The sequence below is a fragment of the Theobroma cacao genome, chromosome 6, assembly GCF_000208745.1.
Source record: "Theobroma cacao cultivar B97-61/B2 chromosome 6, Criollo_cocoa_genome_V2, whole genome shotgun sequence".
NCBI lineage: Eukaryota > Viridiplantae > Streptophyta > Magnoliopsida > Malvales > Malvaceae > Theobroma > Theobroma cacao.
In genome coordinates, this window is record NC_030855.1 from 15,035,504 (window position 1) to 15,055,786 (window position 20,283).

At 35.6% G+C, this 20,283-nt stretch overlaps 1 protein-coding gene across 1 annotated transcript; it reads right to left on the bottom strand.

Annotated features, from left to right (window-relative positions):
- Positions 1,634–17,246, bottom strand: LOC108662436. Its single transcript, XM_018122804.1, has 3 exons — positions 17,015–17,246; positions 16,749–16,873; positions 1,634–1,903 (listed from the first exon to the last, which is right to left on the bottom strand). Exons 1-3 carry the CDS (start codon positions 17,244–17,246, stop codon positions 1,634–1,636), a joined length of 627 nt encoding a protein of 208 aa, XP_017978293.1.

Consider the following 20,283-nt stretch of genomic DNA (forward strand, 5'->3'; position numbering starts at 1 on the left):
ACGCTTTCAAGCCAAAACTCACACTTGGAGAACTTGGCATACAATCGATGTTCTCTCAAAGTTTGGAGCACTATCTTAAGATGTTGCTCATGCTCTTCTCGACTCTTCAAGTAGATCAAGATGTTATCAACAAACACCACCACAAACTTGTCAAAATAGGGCTTGAACGCCCGGTTCATCAAATCCATAAAGGTCGCAGGGGCATTCGTAAGCCCAAATGACATCACCAATAACTCATAATGCCTATATCTTGTTCGAAATGCGATCTTGGGTATATCTTCATTCCGGATCCTCAACTGATGGTACCCAGATCGCAGATCTATTTTAGAGAAACATTGTACTCCTTGTAGTTGATCAAATAAATCATCTATTCTTGGAAGTGGATACTTATTCTTCATCGTCACTTTATTAAGTTGTCGATAGTCAATGCACAGCCTAAGTGACCCATCTTTCTTCTTTACAAATAACACCGGTGCTCCCCATGGGGAGACATTAGGATGGAGGAAGCCTTTATCCAACAAATCTTCCAACTGATCCTTAAGCTCTTTAAGCTCTGCAGGTGCATTCTATATGGGGGTATGGATATAGGTCTAGTGTAGGGAATCAAATCTATGCAAAATTCAATTTCCCGCTCGGGAGGCAAACCTGGTAGTTCCTCGAGAAATACATCTTTGAACTCATTCACCATTGACACTTGGCTTTTATCTCCAACCTTCGCTTGAGTATCCCTTACCACAGCCAAGTAACCTAAACAACCTTGTCTTAATAACTTTCTAGTAGACATGACCGATATCAAATTAGTTGGAGTATTACTCCTATCCCTCTGAATACTAAATGAAGGCTTACCGAGAAAATCAAATTTCACCAATTTATGATAACAATCCACACTGGCATGGCAAGGTGCCAGCCAATCCATTCCCAAAATCACGTCAAAGTCTAAGGTGTCTAACACCACTAGATTCACCAAAGTGTCCTTGTCCTCGACTCGAACTACACAGGACTCATATTCCCATTCAGCCACAAATACTTCATTTAAAAGAGTGGACACTATTAATTGTTCCTCTTTCTTAGCAAGATTTTTACCCAAACGAGATGCAAAACATGGAGAAATAAAAGAATGGGTAGCACTAGGATCAAACAGTACTCGAGCATTCATATTACAAATAGAAAGAGTACTTGAGACCACTGCATTGGATGTCTAGGCCTCCTATGGTGTTAAAGTAAACACCCTTGCTTGACCCTTACCAACGAAACTCTAACGTTTAGACCTAGAAGGCCTACCTTGAGACGAAGTACCAGCACCTCTACCTTTGGATCCGCTAGCATCTCGATCAGACGAGGCGACGACTGAAGGAGCAGATGAAGCTAGCCAGGTGGAACCACGAGTAGAACCTTGCGATTGACGAGCCATTGGGCAATTCCTCCTAATATGTCTAGGCTGACCGCATAAGAAACAAAATCCCGTAGCATGGAGGCATCTTCCTCTATGCCATCCCCCACAAGTATTACAAGGGTGGATAACTTGACTACCCTGTTTAGAATCTTGCTGCCTTTCAGCACTGAAGGTTCTCTGTCGCGCCCCAGTACTAGCACCAAGCGTCTCACTCCCCTATTGGGTTAATTGTGAGTCTCTTTATGGACCCTGACGGCTAGAAGATGACATCCCACTGCTAAAATATCTATAGCCTTGATAACCCTCTATCTTAGCCTTTTTTTCTCTATCCCTCGTGGCTCTACTCTCATTGGTCCTCATCTCAATCCGTTGAGCACAATCTACCACTGCAGAGTAGGTATTGAAATCTTGGGATGCCACAGCCTTAAACAACGGCTCTACTAGCCCATCCACAAACCTCTGAATCTTCATCTCCTTAGTAGAAACGAGATAAGGTGCATAGCGAGCCAACTACGTGAATTTGATAAGAAATATTTTAGTAATTTAGTGGAGTGGATAAGCTTGGGCTATAAATATCTCTTTCTTTCAGCAGCTTTTACATTCTCCAGCAACTTTTCTTCTTCTTCTTCTTCTTCTTCTCTTTCACGTTGCTTCCCAACCTCCATGAAAGCTTAATAAGAAAGCTCCACAACCTTCTTCAAATAACTCTAAATTTCATGCTTTTGGTGTACTATTTCCATAAAACCTTGTGCTCTTCCATTCTCTCACTTTAAAACCATTGAAAAAATCTCGCTTCCATACTTTCTCTCACTAGTTAGGTGTTTAGAGAGAGAAAGAGAAAGAGAAAGAAAGCCCCTATAATAGCTTGGAAAACTATTGGAAAGAATTTCAAATTTTCAAGGCTATCAAGGTGAGCAATAAATTAAAGTTGATTTTAAATGTTGAGAGTGGCTAATGATTAGGCTTGTGAATGTTTTATAGTAGGATGTTTATTCATTTTAGAGTGGTTAAGGTAGTGAATATAGATAGCCATTTAAATGGCAATTGGAAGCTAGCCAAGAAATAACTTTTAGAATCTATAAGTATGTGAATTGACATAATGGTGATGCTAATGTAATGGTAGGTTCCAACGAAGCTCTATCGCCCCATTTGGACCATTAGGGAAGTTAAAGTCGATTAAAGGCCCAACAACATACCGGTGAGTGGACTTGCATTTCAAAACTTGTTTTGGGAATGTGAATGTAACTGTACAAACATTTGAAAGATTTTATCCAGTTTTCCTTTGAAAATGTACCTTGGGAACAAGCCTTTGGTGAAGTGCTTTTATATTGTGAAAATGTGCTATACAATGGTTTATGTGTTATCACAATATGATAATATGAATGATATGCATTGGGTGCTTCTTTATATGTTGATGTGGACCCGGCTATGTGCGAGTAGGAGTGTACATAAGTCGATGATGACCCGGTTATGTGTAAGTGGGAGTGCACATAAGCAGATGATGACCCAACCATGTGCTAGTGGGGAGTGCACATGAGCTGATGACGATGCGAGAGGGCACGATGATGAATATATATATATATATATACATGTATAGATATGTGTGTTATAGAAAGTTAATGAATATGAAAATGGTTGAAATGCATGTGAAATTTGACAGGTTAAACTTTGGGAAATTATATGAGTTTCATGTTGTGTTGGTCATGTAACAGGGTGGCCTTTTCTTGAGGGAAATGGGGAATTTTTGCTGGTGCCCAGTTTCTCGCTGTAGTGAGAAACTCTCGGGTTGGAGGGGTAAGGCTGGCCAAAAATCTTGTTACAGCGAGAAGGCATTCTTGCTGTTGCGAGAATGTTACTGTAACTTCTTGCTGCAGCGAGAAACTTTCTAATTTATGACCAAAAATTTTGCTGCAGCGAGATTGAATCTCGCTACAATGAAAAACTTTCAGTTTTGCTCCTCATTTGGTTCGATTTCTACCCTATTTTCCAATTCTTTGATACCATAATTGAGCATGGACTTCCAACATTAAGGAATAAATGAATTAAGTTTAAAATGAGGAAGTTTGGTGAAAAACCCTCGACCAGTTAAGAAACCCTCGACTAGTTGATAATTTGAGTCAAGTGTTGCTGCAGCATAAAGGCATTCTCGCTGTAGCTTTGACTTGATTCGCATAAATGCTATTAAAGTTTTCACTCTCCAAATCCTTTGTTGAGCATGGACCTTTTCATAAAGTGATTTACTCATGTGGGGTTTACATGAGGGGTTTTAATAAGAACTAAAACAAATTGCATTGTTATGAAAAAATGAATGCATCATGATTTTGTTAAGCATTCCGTAATGTTTGCTTGTTCTCTTTCTTGTTCACTCACTGGGTTTATACTCACCATTTTCAACTTCATGTTTTCAGATCAAGAGGCAGCCGGTAACTAGGACGAGGTGTCTTCGTAGACTTGTATCCATCTTTTGGTAGGTATCAATGGCATTCAGTAGCTGCACCTTTGCTATGGTTACTCCGCTGGAAATCAAGTCTTCTTTTTGAGATGTATGGACAACCCTGATGTAAATTATTAAGATACATGTTATAACAATGTATATATATATATATATATATATATATATACTTGATCAATATGCCACTATGAGTTGGTAATGTTTAGTATTATTTTGATTCAAAGTTATGAAATATGACTTTAGTAATTTTGATGGAGTAATGAACAGATCATGTAAATAGGCTTGCTTGGGCTTAATGGGCTATGTCCATTGGGCCTATGCGCCGGTCATGGCTCGAAATTTGGGTCGTGACAAGTTAGTCTTATATTATGTTTATGTTTATGGATATTGTACATGATTATGATGATGTAGCCAACACTTAGCACTTTACTTTATGAATGTTAGGGATAAATGTGCAAAACTAGTTCAAGAGCCTACATGGACACTTAAAGGTGTTAATAAATGTTTATATGATGTTGTGCATGAGATTATGGCACTCTGATGATATATGAGATGATTGCACTTACTTTGTTTATGTTGAGAAGTTCCATAACTGTGTAATGTTGCCTGTGATTGCATGCATGTGATTGCAATATATGTATATGATGATTAAATGTATACTTTCTCACATGATTATGAATGTTTAAGCAATAAATAAAATGAGGCTTGTTTGGCCTAGTAGGCTATATTCGTTTGGGTCCATGCGCCATTTATATCCCGCCACAAAATGGGATGTGACAAGTATAAGCTCAAAGCTATATACACTAAGAGGGGGGTAAATTGATATTTAAGAAAAAATCTTTTCATGACCAAGCGTAAAAATCAAATTTTTTGCAATTAAAAATTTCTTCTTGTGTCAAAAACTAAGTGTGTGATTTTTCTTAAAGAAATATGCATCAATAAATCACAAATAAAAGTGAATCAAGACATAAGGATTTTATAGTGATTCGACTTTCTCTAATGCCTACATTCACTCCCTTGGAAACCAAGGAATTTTAAATCCACTCAAGGAAATGTGCTTTATATGGGATCAAGCATTAAACCCTCACAATGCTTTTGCACTAGAGTAAGCGGGAACTTCAACAATGGTTTTTAGCAGGCTCAACCACCCCACAAATAGCTTTTCAAGGTTAAGTTAGAACCTTTAGAAAATGAGTACAAAATATAGAAAGAATACCTTTACAAAGGTTAGGTGTTAAAGGTTTAATGTCACGACCCGATTTTCAAGCCATGACCGGTGTATGGACCCAATGGATGTAGTCCATTAAGCCCAAGCAAGCCTATCTATATTATCTTGTTCATTATTCCATCAAAGTTACTAAAGTCACATTTCGTAATTTCTAACCAAAATAATGCTAACCATTTCCGACTCTTAGTGGCATACCAATCCAAATATACATACATTGTTTAAAATATATGTCTTAACAATTTACATCAGGTTTATCTATACATATAAAAAAGAAGACTCGATTTTCAGTGGAGAGACTCAGACGAATGTATAGCTACTTAATGCCGAGACACCTACCAAGGGTCGAATATACGAAGACACCTCGACCTAGTTATCAGCTGCCTCTTGATCTGAAAACATGAAGTTGAAAACGATGAGTATAAACCTAGTGAGTGAACATATGAAGGGAACAAGCAATATAATAAGGAAAAGTTTGAAATCATAATGCATTTATTTGAAAATGATGCACTTTAGCTTAAGTCCTTATTAAAACCCTCAATTGAACCCTTGGTTGATAAATCATGCGACGATAGAGAATTCATATCCAACATGAAATTGGAAAAGTGGAAAATATGGCAAAAACTAGCCAAATGATAAGCGGAACAGAAAGTTTCATTCTCGCTGCAGCGAGAAATAGAGCAACAAGAAAGACTTCCTTTCATCCCAAATAAATCATTTCACTACAATCCAAATCAATTTGGATTACAAAAAAAATGCTCAAGGTTCAGCAAGCAAGATTCCACATACATTATAGTCACACATGTTATTCATAAAATCTTTATTGCATTAATACATGTGAACATATGCAAACATATATGTGTATATATACATCCACCGCCTCCCCAGCTCATGTCCATCCCCCCACATCGTGCACATAGCTGGAGTCATCATGTGCATCCCCCCACATCGTGCACATCTAATGCCATCGTGTACATCCCCCCACATAATGCACATGGGCAATATCATCATCCGCCTAGCTCACCACCATCATTATCGGTATGTGCATCCCCCCACATCGTGCACACACACGATTATATCCATTACACAATATTATCTACCAATGTACTATACATATATATATATATATATCAACATTACACTGAAACACACGAATTCATCACACTTTCCATTTCACAACATAAAAACATTTCATAAGGGCTTGTTCCCAAGCACTTTTTTTTTTTTTTACATATCCGAAAACAGTTTTGAAATGCAAGTTAAATCAGGGGTCTTTGTTGATTCTTAAAGCAGCTCTAACTTCCACTAATGCCTCGAATGGTGATGTGGGGTTTCGGTGGAGCCTATCACACATTAGCATCACAATCAACTCAATCACATAACCATAATTTTAAAGCTATCTCCTAAATCATGTTCCACTAATTATTCCTAACTAGCTTCCAACTACCATCAAGTGGCTATTTATTTGCACTATTATAATCGAACCAAAATGAATAAACTACCTCAACTACACAACACTCATAAATCTAATTATTAATCATTCTTAACAACTAAAATATCAACTCAAGTTCAATGCTCGCCTTGCTAGATTTGCAAATTGAATATCTTCTCAAGAATTCCCAAACTATTATAGAAGGTATTTCTTTCTCTCTCTAAAACCCTAATTAGTGAGAGAAAGTATTGATCTAAGAAATTTCAAAGGTTTTAAGGTGAAAGAGTGAAAGAGCATAAGAGGTTCTATAAAAAAAATGCACAAAAGCATGAAAATGAAAGCTAACTTGAGAGAGTTATGGAAGCTTGAAGAGTACTCCCATGGAAGGTGAAGAAATATGGGATGGGAGGAAAAAGAAGATGAAGTGGTGGAAATTTGAGGAAGGTGCTGGAGAATGAAGATATTTATAGTTAAAACTTATCCAATTGTTCATGAAATTACAATAATGCCCTTAGCAATGCCACTTGTCTTCCTCTTGTTCTTGTGAAATTTTTTACTCTTTTGACACTAGGGAAAGGTCCAAAATCCTCTGAAAGAGGTCCCTTAAATAGCCCCCAAAAGTCCTAGCTTCAAACCCAAAAATATTGTTATTTGTAGAATTTATGATGAGGGTCGCAGCTCTCAATTTCCAACGCCGCACGCTCAAACATTCTGCCAATTTCAATTCTTCTAACGCAGTCCTTTTACATTGATAAAGATTTTTACCACCTTCCCATCTAAACTGGGCAAAGTAGTAAACATCAAAGTTGTAGCCCTGCATCTTATCTTTCTAATGGTCTAAAAATCATGTTATTTGAACTTCTGTAGTCGGAGATATACTTAAAAATCCGAAACATATGCAAATAGGGCTACTGTTCATTATGGACCTTTCTTCACCAATTAAAATTATTTTTGATCCTACTTCTATAACAACATAAAATAATTATAAATAATATAAAACTAGCATCATTAGCTCAAATTAAACCTTTAAACATAAGTTTCACCTCGAGTTACGCGTCTATGAAGGTCAATGTTTTACATTTAAGCTTTGTCTACAAAGAGAAGTAATAATCTTAAGAATTTCAACTCAAGGATTTTCAAGTGAGTGAGTGAGCTTCTTTAGCTTTTGAATGGTTGTTGGAAGAATAAGATGAAGGCCAGAGGGAAAAGATAAGCTTGAGGGTCTTTTTAGGGTTTTCAAATGCAGCGTTGGTCTTCTCTTACTTCAAAATGACTCAAAGGTTGCCTTTTATAGTCATAAGAGTGTTTGAAGCTATTAGACATAAGTTTGGATTAAATTTGGTCGTATATGAAGCTTGAAGGTCGACTACAACACTTCTAGGGTCAACTATGTTCTTTAAAAGTCATGAAAGAGGGCTTCTATACTCAAATCTTGAAGTCTGATAGTTGATCCTCTTTTGAAAGTTCGTGATTTTGAAGTTTGCTCGGGTGTAGTCAACTATAGTGCCTTCAAGGTCGACTATGGCTTTTTAAATCTTTTAATTTCTTGAATGTTCTATCTTAAGGTCTATTATAGCTTTCTCAAGGTCAACTATGGTTGTCCAAAAGTTGACTTGTGCTTTGCAATCTACCTCAACGTTGACTATGCCTCTTATAAGGTCGACTATGTCTTCTCTGTTTCACAATTCTTCATTTGTTCTTCAACCATTCTGCCATTAGATCGACTTAAGCTTCTCTAAGGTCGAATCTTGCCCTGTGTCTTCAAGATTTCTTGACTTCTTGGCATCTTTCTTCAGCTCTTTCTTCCTTCCCTTTTTTCTATAATGAAATATTAATTCAATGCATGTTTGCTCTATATTTACTTAATTAAAGATTCACTGTTTGAAAGTTTTTATGATGTTTTCTAATCTTGAATGGCTTTTTAAACAATTGTGTGACTTTAGAGGATTAAAAACATGATTAAGACAATGTCTAATGCTTTACATTAAAATCATAGTATCTATAATTTTTGTCAAATCAAAATATGATATAACTCAAGGCTAATAGCCATTTTATGAGAGCAAAAGCAAGCATAACCCTCACAATGCCTTTTTATGGGAGCAAACACAACCCACACTAACTTTCAAGGCTATGGTAGAACTTTTACAATAGTGTTTACAATGAGAAAGTAGCATTAAATCCCTCTTAAAAGCTAATAAGCTAAAGTTTAAGCTTGAAAGAGAATGGGTAAAATGAATATCATAATATCAGCTCAAGATAATCAATGAATAGCTTTCGATGTTTTGAAGGAAGACTTAAAAAAGGTGTAAGAGAGAAATAAGTGAAGTTAAAGCTTTTCTCAAGAGTTGGAATGATTTTCAAAGTCTTCATTTCCTTCAAGATAAGTGGGAAGTTGTCTTTTATATGCTCTTAAGGAATTAGAGCTGTTAGAGACAAGTTGGAGCCAAAAATAACCATTAGGAACATTAAATGCACTATTTCTATGTCTCTAGCATCGAGTATGAAGAAGGGAAGTCAAGTCGATCCTGATTTTGAATTTCTTTGAATTTGTGCCTTGAGGATCAAGTTTTTAAATTAATGGTTTATTCTTAACCCAAGGCTTGCATCAATTCTTCTTTTTTTGCTTTAGGATTGAGTATGGTAATGTGAAGGTTGATCCTTTAAGCTTCTAGAGGATCTTCGGCTTCTTTCCTTCCTTCTAAGATCGAGCATGAGTCTTTTCAAAGTTGATCCTCTAAGTTTTTTTCACTTTTTCTTAGCTTTTTGCCTTAAGATTGAGTTTTAAGGTCTAAAGTCGATCCCAAACTCGAGGCTTCTCCTTATTCTCTCTTCATTTGTGCATGTAAGATGAGTTTGAAAGAGTTATAGTTGATCTTGGACTAGTGACATGTTTGCTTTTTGTTTTTTCTAACTCAAAATGCAATATTTGAAAGATTTTTGGCTTTTATAAGTGTAAAAGACTTGTCAAACATTTTTTAAGACCTTAAGGGATTAAAACAATAGACCAAATCACTTCAAATGCTTGTAATCAAACTTCAATCAATGTAATTTTGTCAAATTAGAACATAAGTCATTTTCAAAGCTAACAATCTCCCTCTTTTTCATATGACAAAATCCTAAGCATAATTTACATTTGAAAACCCCCTTTAATTCTATTATTTTACCAGCCCTTATTTGAAATCACATAAGCCCAAATGAGAAAAGGTTTGAAATGATATGAAAATGGAATTTCTTCCCTTCAACTATGCATTAATTTCGAAAGATAAGTTCTAGAGCATTGCAACAAAAAGTTTTCTGAAAAATTTTCAAATGTAACTTGAGGACTAGAGCATTGCAAATGTGCTCAAAAACATTCTCCCCCTTTTTGTTATATCAAAATGGTATCAAAGTGTGAGTGCAAACAACTTTAAAACTCAAAGGACAATGGTTAGAAAAATCATCAATGATATAAGCATTGTTACGATCCTAAACCGGGGGTTCATGACGGGCGCATAAGCCCAACAAGCAAAGCCCACGAGACTTGAGTAAGCCTTAGAATTTAAAATCATATAACAAATAGCCAAATGAGTTCATAGCCAAATATATGTAAACAAAATTTAAGTTCAAACATAAAACATTATCCCTAGCACATAAATTCATCCAAATATCCATAAGGCCATACATTGACCAGTTAAGGAGGGTTCGTACATAACAAGTTCATATGGCACAGTTTGCCTCCACACAGAATAATTAAGTGTAAAGCGGAAGCTCGTGATTGACATAACGGATGGGAATCTACTAGATGCCAAAACCAGTTCATCACTGGATAACTTTTGCCACACGGTTTTATGGTCTATTTATCTGCACATGGTACACTAATGGGTGAGTACTCTAGCATTCAGTGAGTGATGTAGATAACAAGATCATACATATATATAAAATCACATAATAAATATTGCACTATCGGTGCATTCACATATTCTAACAGACATCTTTAAATATAGAGGCATACCATTATCCCCAATGTCTCCAAATATCATCACTCAATCATTAGGCTTATCATCAAAGCCATTCAAAGTCAACCATATCATTCTCAACGGAACACTCTATTCATTGGAGTATTATGTCATTTTCAAATCAAACATATTTAAGCTTTCCCAAGGCCATCGCATATCATACACAGATCAAGTCAAGTCATCGAGTGGTCCTCCCTTAAACATAGTCAAATCATGTTCGGTGGCTAATTAGTGAAGAAACAAATCATGCATATGGCAAAGCCATTGGAATAGAACAAATCATGCGCGTGCCAAAGCAACTGGTGGAGAACAATTCATGCATAACGTTGAAACAACTAACAAAAAAATAAATCACAGACGTACTAAAGCAACGAGAAGAGAACAAATCATGCACAGCTCCAAAGCAATTAGAGGAGAAATCACATCATCAATCAAAGAAATCCCTTGATGATCGGCATCACCCACAGTAATCTTAAACAAGTGGCATCAAACCACTATATGCAGGAATCATAAGCGGGATTAATACCACCATCCTTACTTGCCGCCATCCTTGCAAGCACACATATAGTCATAGGGGGATGGAACTCCACTTATCCATAAGTCAGATCAATGTTTAGAATTCATCCCTCGAACGGAGCGTAAATCCACAATGAGGCCATCATGTCTTCATCTTTCCATATATCCACAACATATCACAAATCATATTTATCGAGCTTTAATCATCTATAAGCTCGTTTAAGGTTTTATGTACCTTTTATTTCTCCAAAGCATCATTTGATCAAATCATTTTATCATATCATTCACTTAGGGTAATCTACTCTTAGGGATTCATCATAGCCTTTAGACATCCTTGTCTAGGCTTGGACCACACAGGTTATTTATGTGGCTTGCATAAGGCACACAATCTCAACGTATACCATTCACATAAATATATATACATACATACATATATATATATATATATATCCATACTTACAAATAAATTGTTTGTTATCTAGCCTAGGCATGCTCATTTAGACCTACATACAAAACCTAGTACCAGTGCAGTGCATTTTCCATGCGTCATGCATCACATGCATTTAAATTAACCCATTCATAGTGGCAAATTGGAAGGGCTCCTCAACCAAGCTTTGATCTTAGCCTCTAATCATCTTTTCGCTTATAAATATGCCCAAATTGCTCAATATTCCCTTAAACACATCAAAACATCATAAAACTAATTAAATCTTAGCTTTTCTAAAATTAACTAAATCCTTAGCAATCCAACATATGAGCTCAAATCCTTCAATAATAAGCTAAACCCATACCTTAAAGGTTGGATTGCACAATCCTTAGCTCCAGATTCACTCTATATAGCCCCAAGAATTCATTTGTGGCTTAGGCTTCAAATAGGTACAGAGAGAAAACAAAACCATGAAAATCAAGCTTTTGAGAGTGAAAATCCTTACCTTTGGTAGCTAGAATCCAAGATTTGTTGTTAGAGTTTGAAAGTTTTGAAGGGTATGAAATTTGAGAGAAAACGGTGGAAGAATGATAAGTTAAGAGAAAATGGAAGAAAGTTTTGGTTTTAGGGCTTTTAAGCCCATTTTAGGCTGACTGGGTAGCCTAGGATCGACTGTGGAGGGTCTGTAGTCGATCTTGGGCCAAAAAGTTTTGTGATTCACCCATTTCCCCTTTACAAGATCGACTATGGAGGGTCTATAGTCTATCTTGGACTAGAATGTTCATTTTTTACTCAATTGTCTTCCATAAGATCAACTATGGAGGGTCTATAGTCGATCATGGGGTAGAAGGTTTTACATTTCTCCCAATTTTCGTTCCTATGATCGACTATAGAGGGCCTATAGTCGTTCCTAGACTAGTATGCATGACTTCCCCTATTTTTCACTTTACAAGATCGACCTTCTATGCACTAGGATCAACTTCTTTATTCCAAATTTGTAAAAATAGTTCCTTTGGATTCCACAAACCCATTATAAATCTCTTCTAGAACCTCAAACCATTCATATATGACTCAAATCACAAACATGAGATCAAAACTCCAATTGAGCATCAAACCTTTGGATTCCTCAAATATGTTAATAAAATTTTTTCTTCAATATCAAAAGGCATGTTCTCTACACTTAACACATCCACATATAATCAAAGAAGTCTCCAAATATACAACAAATTTCAAGATCATTCTCTCTACATATAATAATTCATATACATGCTCCACAAGCATACATATCGCTGTTCAATTTACTCTTTAATAACTTAGCCCTTAGCATAAATAGGCCATGTCAAAATCTGGGGTGTTACAAGCATTACGAGCAGTGTAATAAGCTTTAGTAGAACTAAGTCAGTCAAGTGATAAGAAACATGGATCATTCAAGCAATAGACACTCAAGTAAATTATGCCATGTATATATAATGAAAATTTAGCATAACATGGAATTCAAGAGGGGAAATAATCAACCGTACATTCATATAAAAATAAACATAAGATGCATGCATGACAACAATGTGAAAGCCATCCAATGGACTAAAATGCTCCTTTAGGAAGGAATTATACAATATCAGCTTCCATGGATTCTTGATGTTGTCGCATCTGCTGAATGCGCTAATCAACATCATTAAAGTGGAAGGTCATGGCATGGTTAACAACATCAAATTTCTCTTCAATAGTGTTCTAAATGAGATCTAAGCGGCGAGCATTGTTATTAACTTTAAACCTCATAATAGCCAGTAAAGCATTGCAAGCATCCTCTACTCGGTAAGGGCTAATCATGCATCAAATACAAATAAAACGCAACAAAAATAAATTTAAAAATTAAATTATGCCTCACCTTCTTAGGATCTCTTTCATGCAAAATTGAGTATATAATTAAATTAAAATAAAAGTATATGATCATATCAAGTTTACTTGAATAACAAAAGTTGATGAATCCTTTGTTAAACCACCAAATCAGCCTTCAAAAAGCTCAACCACCTCAGCCCGGTTATTGCAAACCAAAGCTGTCTAATGAATCCTTGTGTAGCCTCTAATGGTGATCCACACAAATAAATGAGAAAATCTTTCTTTAAGGATTGGGAATGCTATGCATTGACAATGTGCTAGCAAAGATGAGTTTCATAAACTCATAATCCACACAAAATTATGGGGCTGAACACACAAAAAAGGAAGTGAATGAAAAACTATTTTTCTTCACATAAGGAATGGCAAGACAAAAGAATTTCTAATGTGCCGTTCACTTTTTTTTCAACCGTTTTCGACACTTTTGTTTGGAGGATATAGCAAGGTATTTATACCTTGGATTCATTTTAAACCCTAATTACAAAACTATTTTGTAATTGTCAATTAATCCAATAATTTGAATAAATAATTTAATTAAGTCCTTAAGAAGCCCAATTAACATAGTTGTTTAATTTAATCAATTAAGCCTAATAACTTAATTAAACAATTTAATTAATTAAGCCCAACAATTTACTTAAACAATTCTAATCAATTAGGCCCAATGACTTAATTAAACAAATTTAATTAATTAGGCCCAATAACTTAATTGTTTAATTTAATTAATTAGGCCTAAGAACTTAATTAAACAATTTAATTAATTAAGCCCAATGCTTTAATTAAACAATTTAATTAATTAGGCACAACTTAATTAAACATTTTAATCAAGTGCTTGAGAAGCTCATAACTTCTAATTTGATTAAGTCCAACTTAATCACCTTTCCCATTTTATTTTCAACATTTATTTTAGGTGTGTGACCATTAGGCTTCTAACATGTTGGCAATAAACTCAACATATAATTCTTAAGTTAAACTTATAATTAGATAAATTTAAACTACTTTAAATTTATCATTAATCAAGTTAATTACCTAGAGTTCATAGATCAAGATTGGGATCTAGCAATCCATCATGGCTACCCAAATGTTAGAAGAGTTAAGGTGGTTTGACTCAACCTTTCAGTGATCAACCTTTTAGTGTAATTCATTCCCTCATCATATACCCTAGAGATGATAAAAGCATGGTGCAGTATTTACTCTTATTGATCTCCATATTCATTTTTAAAGTTTGATCATTAGCTTTATAAAGACTTATAAAACTCCTTTCATAATCTTCAAGTTGCATTGGCCAAGGACTTCAATAAGCTAATATCAACCAAGAACTGTTAGGATATGTCCCCTACATCACTTAAGGTGATGATTCCTATCTTGACCACTCATTTGCCTTCATATGCTTCATGCTAAACCCAAAAGCATCCTGTTTTGGCATCCTTGGTTAAACACCCATATGGATGAAATCAAAGCATAGCACTCCACACATAAGACAACTTGATGTCTCAAGTCTAAGGAGTATTTACACAGCTAACACATGAGAAGTATTGCATAGACACTTGAGTGAAATACCAAATGCACTTCTAATCGTGGGTCATGTTCAGTGAACTTGCTCTCCTAGGCAAGCACTTACATTCTAGTTCCAAATATCTCTATACTTCAACCTATGAGATCGGTTGCTTACTTCTCAAGTAAGGAACATAGAATGTACCAGTTTCTAAGTATCATTGATGTCCACTCTCATTGATACATTGACCAAGAACATTTTGAGATTACGTTGTGATGTATAAAGATCTCATAACTACAACCCATTATAGTTCCCTTGCAAGGCATATTAATATCATGGACTTCATCCAATTAGACTTATAACTTTTATAATTGATGTCTTATTGATAAAGACAACTTTTAATCATTCAACATGAATGATGTTGTTGCATGATTGGAATCAAGTCTTAACCAATCCCAATTGGTTGCAGGGCTCATCCTAACATCTCCCACTGGCACAAAGCCAATTGCTACCTCATCGTATGTGGATTCAAATCCATCTAGCAATCGTGTCTCCATATAGACTCGCTTGTGCCCTTCAATGTGGTTAATTGTTTTATCTATCTTCGAAATGTTTATGCCTCACATTATGTCATATTAGTACATCTAGATCCAATGAGACCCAAGTTCTATTATTATGGTTCCATTGTTACATTAACAATGTTTAGAACCCTTCATTAGTTCCATGAATGAACGATCTAAATATCTTCCTATTTAAGCCCTTTATAATAAGATGCATATGAATTTATTTATATACACGTATAATCCCTTTTGCTCCTTGGGACCATTCCAACTAGACTACGTTGTATGCATCATATGCATATGTCACTCTATGTTATGCCATTTGGCCCCTTTAAACTTTTCTATTGTCATTGGGCTCCCACTAAATCCAAGATCCTTTATGAGAATAATATTCAAACTCTTTTAAATATTCCATTATGTATATACATCTCAATATATGCTTGGAATCATATTGGTTTGGAATATCATAATGGTCTTTTATGTTGGAGAGATATGGGACCAAAGCATATTGCAATATGAAGTTGCTTTCTTTCTTGAACATTCATCTCTATGTTTCGCTCTTAAGAAAGTTCCATTTTATATAAATCACTATTCAACCTTTTGATCAATTAAACATAATTCATAATTGATCAAATATCATTGCAAGGATAAACATGAAGCATGGATAATTAAATATGACATAATTATTCCAAAGAATTATTCAAACCTGAAACATATAAGCTTCCACATCCAAATGCTAAAGACAAATGTTTCACCAGCCATTCCCATGGCAATCACATAATTAATGTTTCAAAAACATCCAAATAAATTATCTAACATGCCGAGAAAAATAGGAGTGTAACCATCCAATGTAACATTTAATGCTTTAGGTAGTCCATCCATGTGGTCACGTCCTCAGCCAAGATCCTACTTATCTTTATCTTGGGTCCTTACAATATGTCAAACATATGAGAACCAACTTTGAGGTATCATATACCTTTAATATATAAAGTAGAATTATTTAGTAAATGGTACCCGAATCAAAAACTTTAATAAGCTTCTTTTTCTTGCTCACAGTAGCTAGGTACTCTTTTCAGTTCCTCCTCTAATGTCCAAGTTTGCCACAATGATAGTAGATATCCTTTTCTTTGTCCTTTTTGACACCTCCCATAGGCTTCAGTGACTTTTCATTTTGAGATTTTACCTTCTTCTCTTTTAGGGCTTTCTTCTTCTGTTGCTTCGTATGAGCATTGGAAGAAAAAACAAGAAGCAATGATCCCTTATCTTTCCTTATGGACCTCTCTACTATGTCCAGCATATTCAAAAGTTCGAGAAGAGTGGCTTCTAATCAATTCATATGGAAGTTCAACACGAACTAACAAACGCTGTCAAGAAGAGATTGTAGAACTAAGTCTATACTTTGCTCATGATCCATTGCTAATCCCAATTGTCCAAGTTTCTCGATGAGTTCAATCATCTTCAGCACATGGGGTCTAACAGAACTGCCATCTGCCATCTTACATTGGAATAGTTTTTTAGAGATCTCATAACTCTTAATGGACCTTTCTTTATCGAACAGTTCTCTAAGGTGAATAATCATGGATTGGACATCCATATGTTCATACTGCTTTTAGAGCTTAAGGGTCATACTGGCTAGCATCATGTATGTTGCCTGATCATCATCATCCTTATGACGTTGATATGCTTCCTTATCCTCAGCACTAGTATCAGCAACAGGGACTGGTGGAATAGGAGTGTCAAGGACATAGGATTTCTTCTCCTGTTTCAAGACAATCTCAAGGTTTCGAAACCAATCGAGGAAGTTTGGGCCAGTGAGTTTATTTGCATCCAATATGCTCTGCAGTGACAGATTATTAGCCATGTATATAAATTATGCCTAAATAGATAACATAAAGTAATAAGTAAACATCATGCATAAACTATTTAAAACAAAGTTTTAAAATTTTAAATAGCTCTCCCACTATTTTCTACAAGATGATAACCCTCCATATCACCTCGAGAGATCTCTACTAGGATTCTTTTAGTGGACTAGGATCCCATCCATATAGTCATGGCCTTGAGCGTACTCAACAAACCATGATAGCTAGATTAGGTAGGTAACTGAGCTTACCAATTGTATCTCTATACAACTCCTAGATCAGCTAGGTGACAACACATTGCCTAAACATATCATAATGGCACCAAATCAAAATACAAAATAACTATTTGTTAATTAAGCATCCATTGAACATGAACAAGCACTCAAATGACATGAAAGGGGCTCTGATACCACTTTTGGGTGAGGGCTGATCATGCATCAAATACAAATAAAGCACAGCAGAAATAAATTTAAAAATGAAATTACGCCTCACTTTCCTAAGATCTCTTTCATGCCAAATTGAGTACAGAATTAAATTACAAATAAAAGTATATGATCATATCAAGTTTACCTGAATAACAAAGGTTGATGAATCCTTTGTTAAACCACCAAATCAACCTTCAAAAAGCTCAACCACCTCAGCCCGATTGTTGCAAACCAAAGCTGTCTAAGGAATCTTTGTGCAGCGTCTAATGGTGATCCACACCAATAAATGAGAAAATCCTTTTTTAAGGATTGGGAGTGCTATGCCTTGACGATGTGCTAGCAGAGATGAGTTTCATAAACTCATAATCCACACAAAATTGTGGAGCTGAACACACAAAAAATAAAGTGAATGAAAAACCATTTTTCTTTGCACAAGGAACGACAAGACAAAAGAATTTCTAATGTCCCGTTCACTTTGTTTTCAACCATTTCCCACAGTTTTGTTTGGAGTCTATGGCAAGGTATTTGTACCTTTGATTAATTTATACCTAAAGGGACAAAATATTGATAGGAAGGGTGCAAGCAAAGGATGGCATGGCACGCGATGATGGTTTGGCTGGTGGAGGTGGAGACGGAGCATATGGAGGGGCATCCTCATCATCATCATCTTGACGTCCCCTTTTGTGAACTTCAGTACCAATAGCAATGTCTTCAACATACCCCATTCTTAAGAGAGTTCTTTAGTGAAGATGTCTAATCTTAAGGTGAGATACCAAAAAGTCCAATGAGGTGTGAATGTCGATGTGTGCAAGGATTCGGCATACAACTTGATCATAATGCAAACTTGCTCTAAACTCAGTCACATTCTTTTTCATATCCCCGAAAATAAAATTTGCTAGGTCTATAGGGGCTTGCAACTTAATGTGATGCATGAACCATAAATCCTTATCAGAAACAGTTGAATATTTACGACCTATGGGTCGGATGGTAGAACTAACAATGAGGTGTAGAATTTGGTCCATCATAGATAATCTAGTGCATGAGTTATGAACATCGGCATTATGAACAGTCGGCTCCCTTTCCAATTCTTATAAAGTTAGATCATCACTATTGTATGTCATGGCATCAAGTGCACAATGAAGACCTAAGATATCTCTAATCAATTGTCTTAATCATCTTACCCATCGCATAAGTCCTGAAGGCCCCTTCATGTATCCTAATACTATCTTCACCATCAACTTTAAATCTTACACTTCCTTCGTTGTAGGAAACTCTAACTAGTTGCTTATAAACATATTTTCATGCCAATATAATCATACCACCCTAAATTTATGAAATTATCTAGATATGGAAAACCAATTTCCTCAAGAAAGTTTAGATCAATTACTTGTCACGACCCAAATTCTGGGCCATGACCGACGCATGGGCCCAATGGACATAGCCCACTAAGCCCAAGCAAGCTTATCTATATGACCTGTTCATCATTTCCATCAAAAGCTGCTAAGATCACATTTTATAATTTCAATCTGAAATAATGCTAAACATTCCCAACTGATAGTGGCATTGCCAAACAAAATATACATATGTTGTCTAAAACATATATCTCAATAATTTACAACGGGTTTGTCGATACACCACAAAAGGGATACTCGACTTCCCACGGAGAGACCCAAGTGAAAGTACAACTATTGAATGCTGAGATACCTACTAAAGAGACGAATCTACGAGGACACCTTGACATATTTACCGACAGCCTCTTGATTTGAAAACATGAAGTTCAAAATGGTGAGTATAAGCCCAATGAGTGAACAAAGGAAGGGAACAAGCAATTGAAAAGAAAAGTTAAGAAATCATAATGCACTTATTTTAAAAAATAATGTAATTTTCTTTAACTCTTATTAAAACCCTCATTAAACCCTTAATCAGTTAATTACTTGATGATGAAGGATTCATACACAATAAAGAATTTGAAGAGTGAAAACTTTTATAGTATTCAAGTGAGTCAAGTAAAACAATGGGTCCTCACTGTAGCGAAATTTGGGCTCAAATTATCAGCTGGACAAGGGTTTCTCCACTGGCCGAGGGTTTCTCTCTACAACCCTTCATTTCAACTTAATTAAATAAATTCCTTATATTTGGAAGTCCATGATCAACTATGGTGCTAAAGAAGTGAAAAATAGGGCAGCAACCACACAAGGTAGCAATCAAAACAGAATGTTTCTCGCTGTAGTGAGATTTATTCTCGCTGCAGCGAGAACCAGGCCACTGTAAATCCTCCAACCTGAGAGTTCTTCACTGTAGTAAGAAACAGGACACCAAGAATAAGTTTTCATTCCCTCAAGAAAAGACCATTTTGCTACAATGACAAAATCATCTTGAACTTACTTAGAAATTTCCAATGTTCAACATGCAAGATTTCACATGCATTACAACCATATACCATATTCATGAACTTTTATTGCATAAACATATATATATATATATATATATATATATACTATACTATANATAAACACCAATACCACCACCATCTCATCTAGCTCATGTGCAACCCCCACATCGTGCACATAGCTGGAGTCATCGTGTGCATCCCCCACATCACACACAAGCAATA

Coding starts and splice junctions, on each gene's coding strand:
- LOC108662436 (XM_018122804.1), bottom strand. CDS start 17,246: ATGGCTAATAATCTGTCACTGCAGAGCATATTGGATGCAAATAAACTC. Junction 16,874..17,014: donor AACATACATGATGCTAGCCA/GTATGACCCTTA, acceptor GTAAGATGGCAG/ATGGCAGTTCTGTTAGACCC. Junction 1,904..16,748: donor TACAATCTCTTCTTGACAGC/GTTTGTTAGTTC, acceptor AAATTCACGTAG/TTGGCTCGCTATGCACCTTA.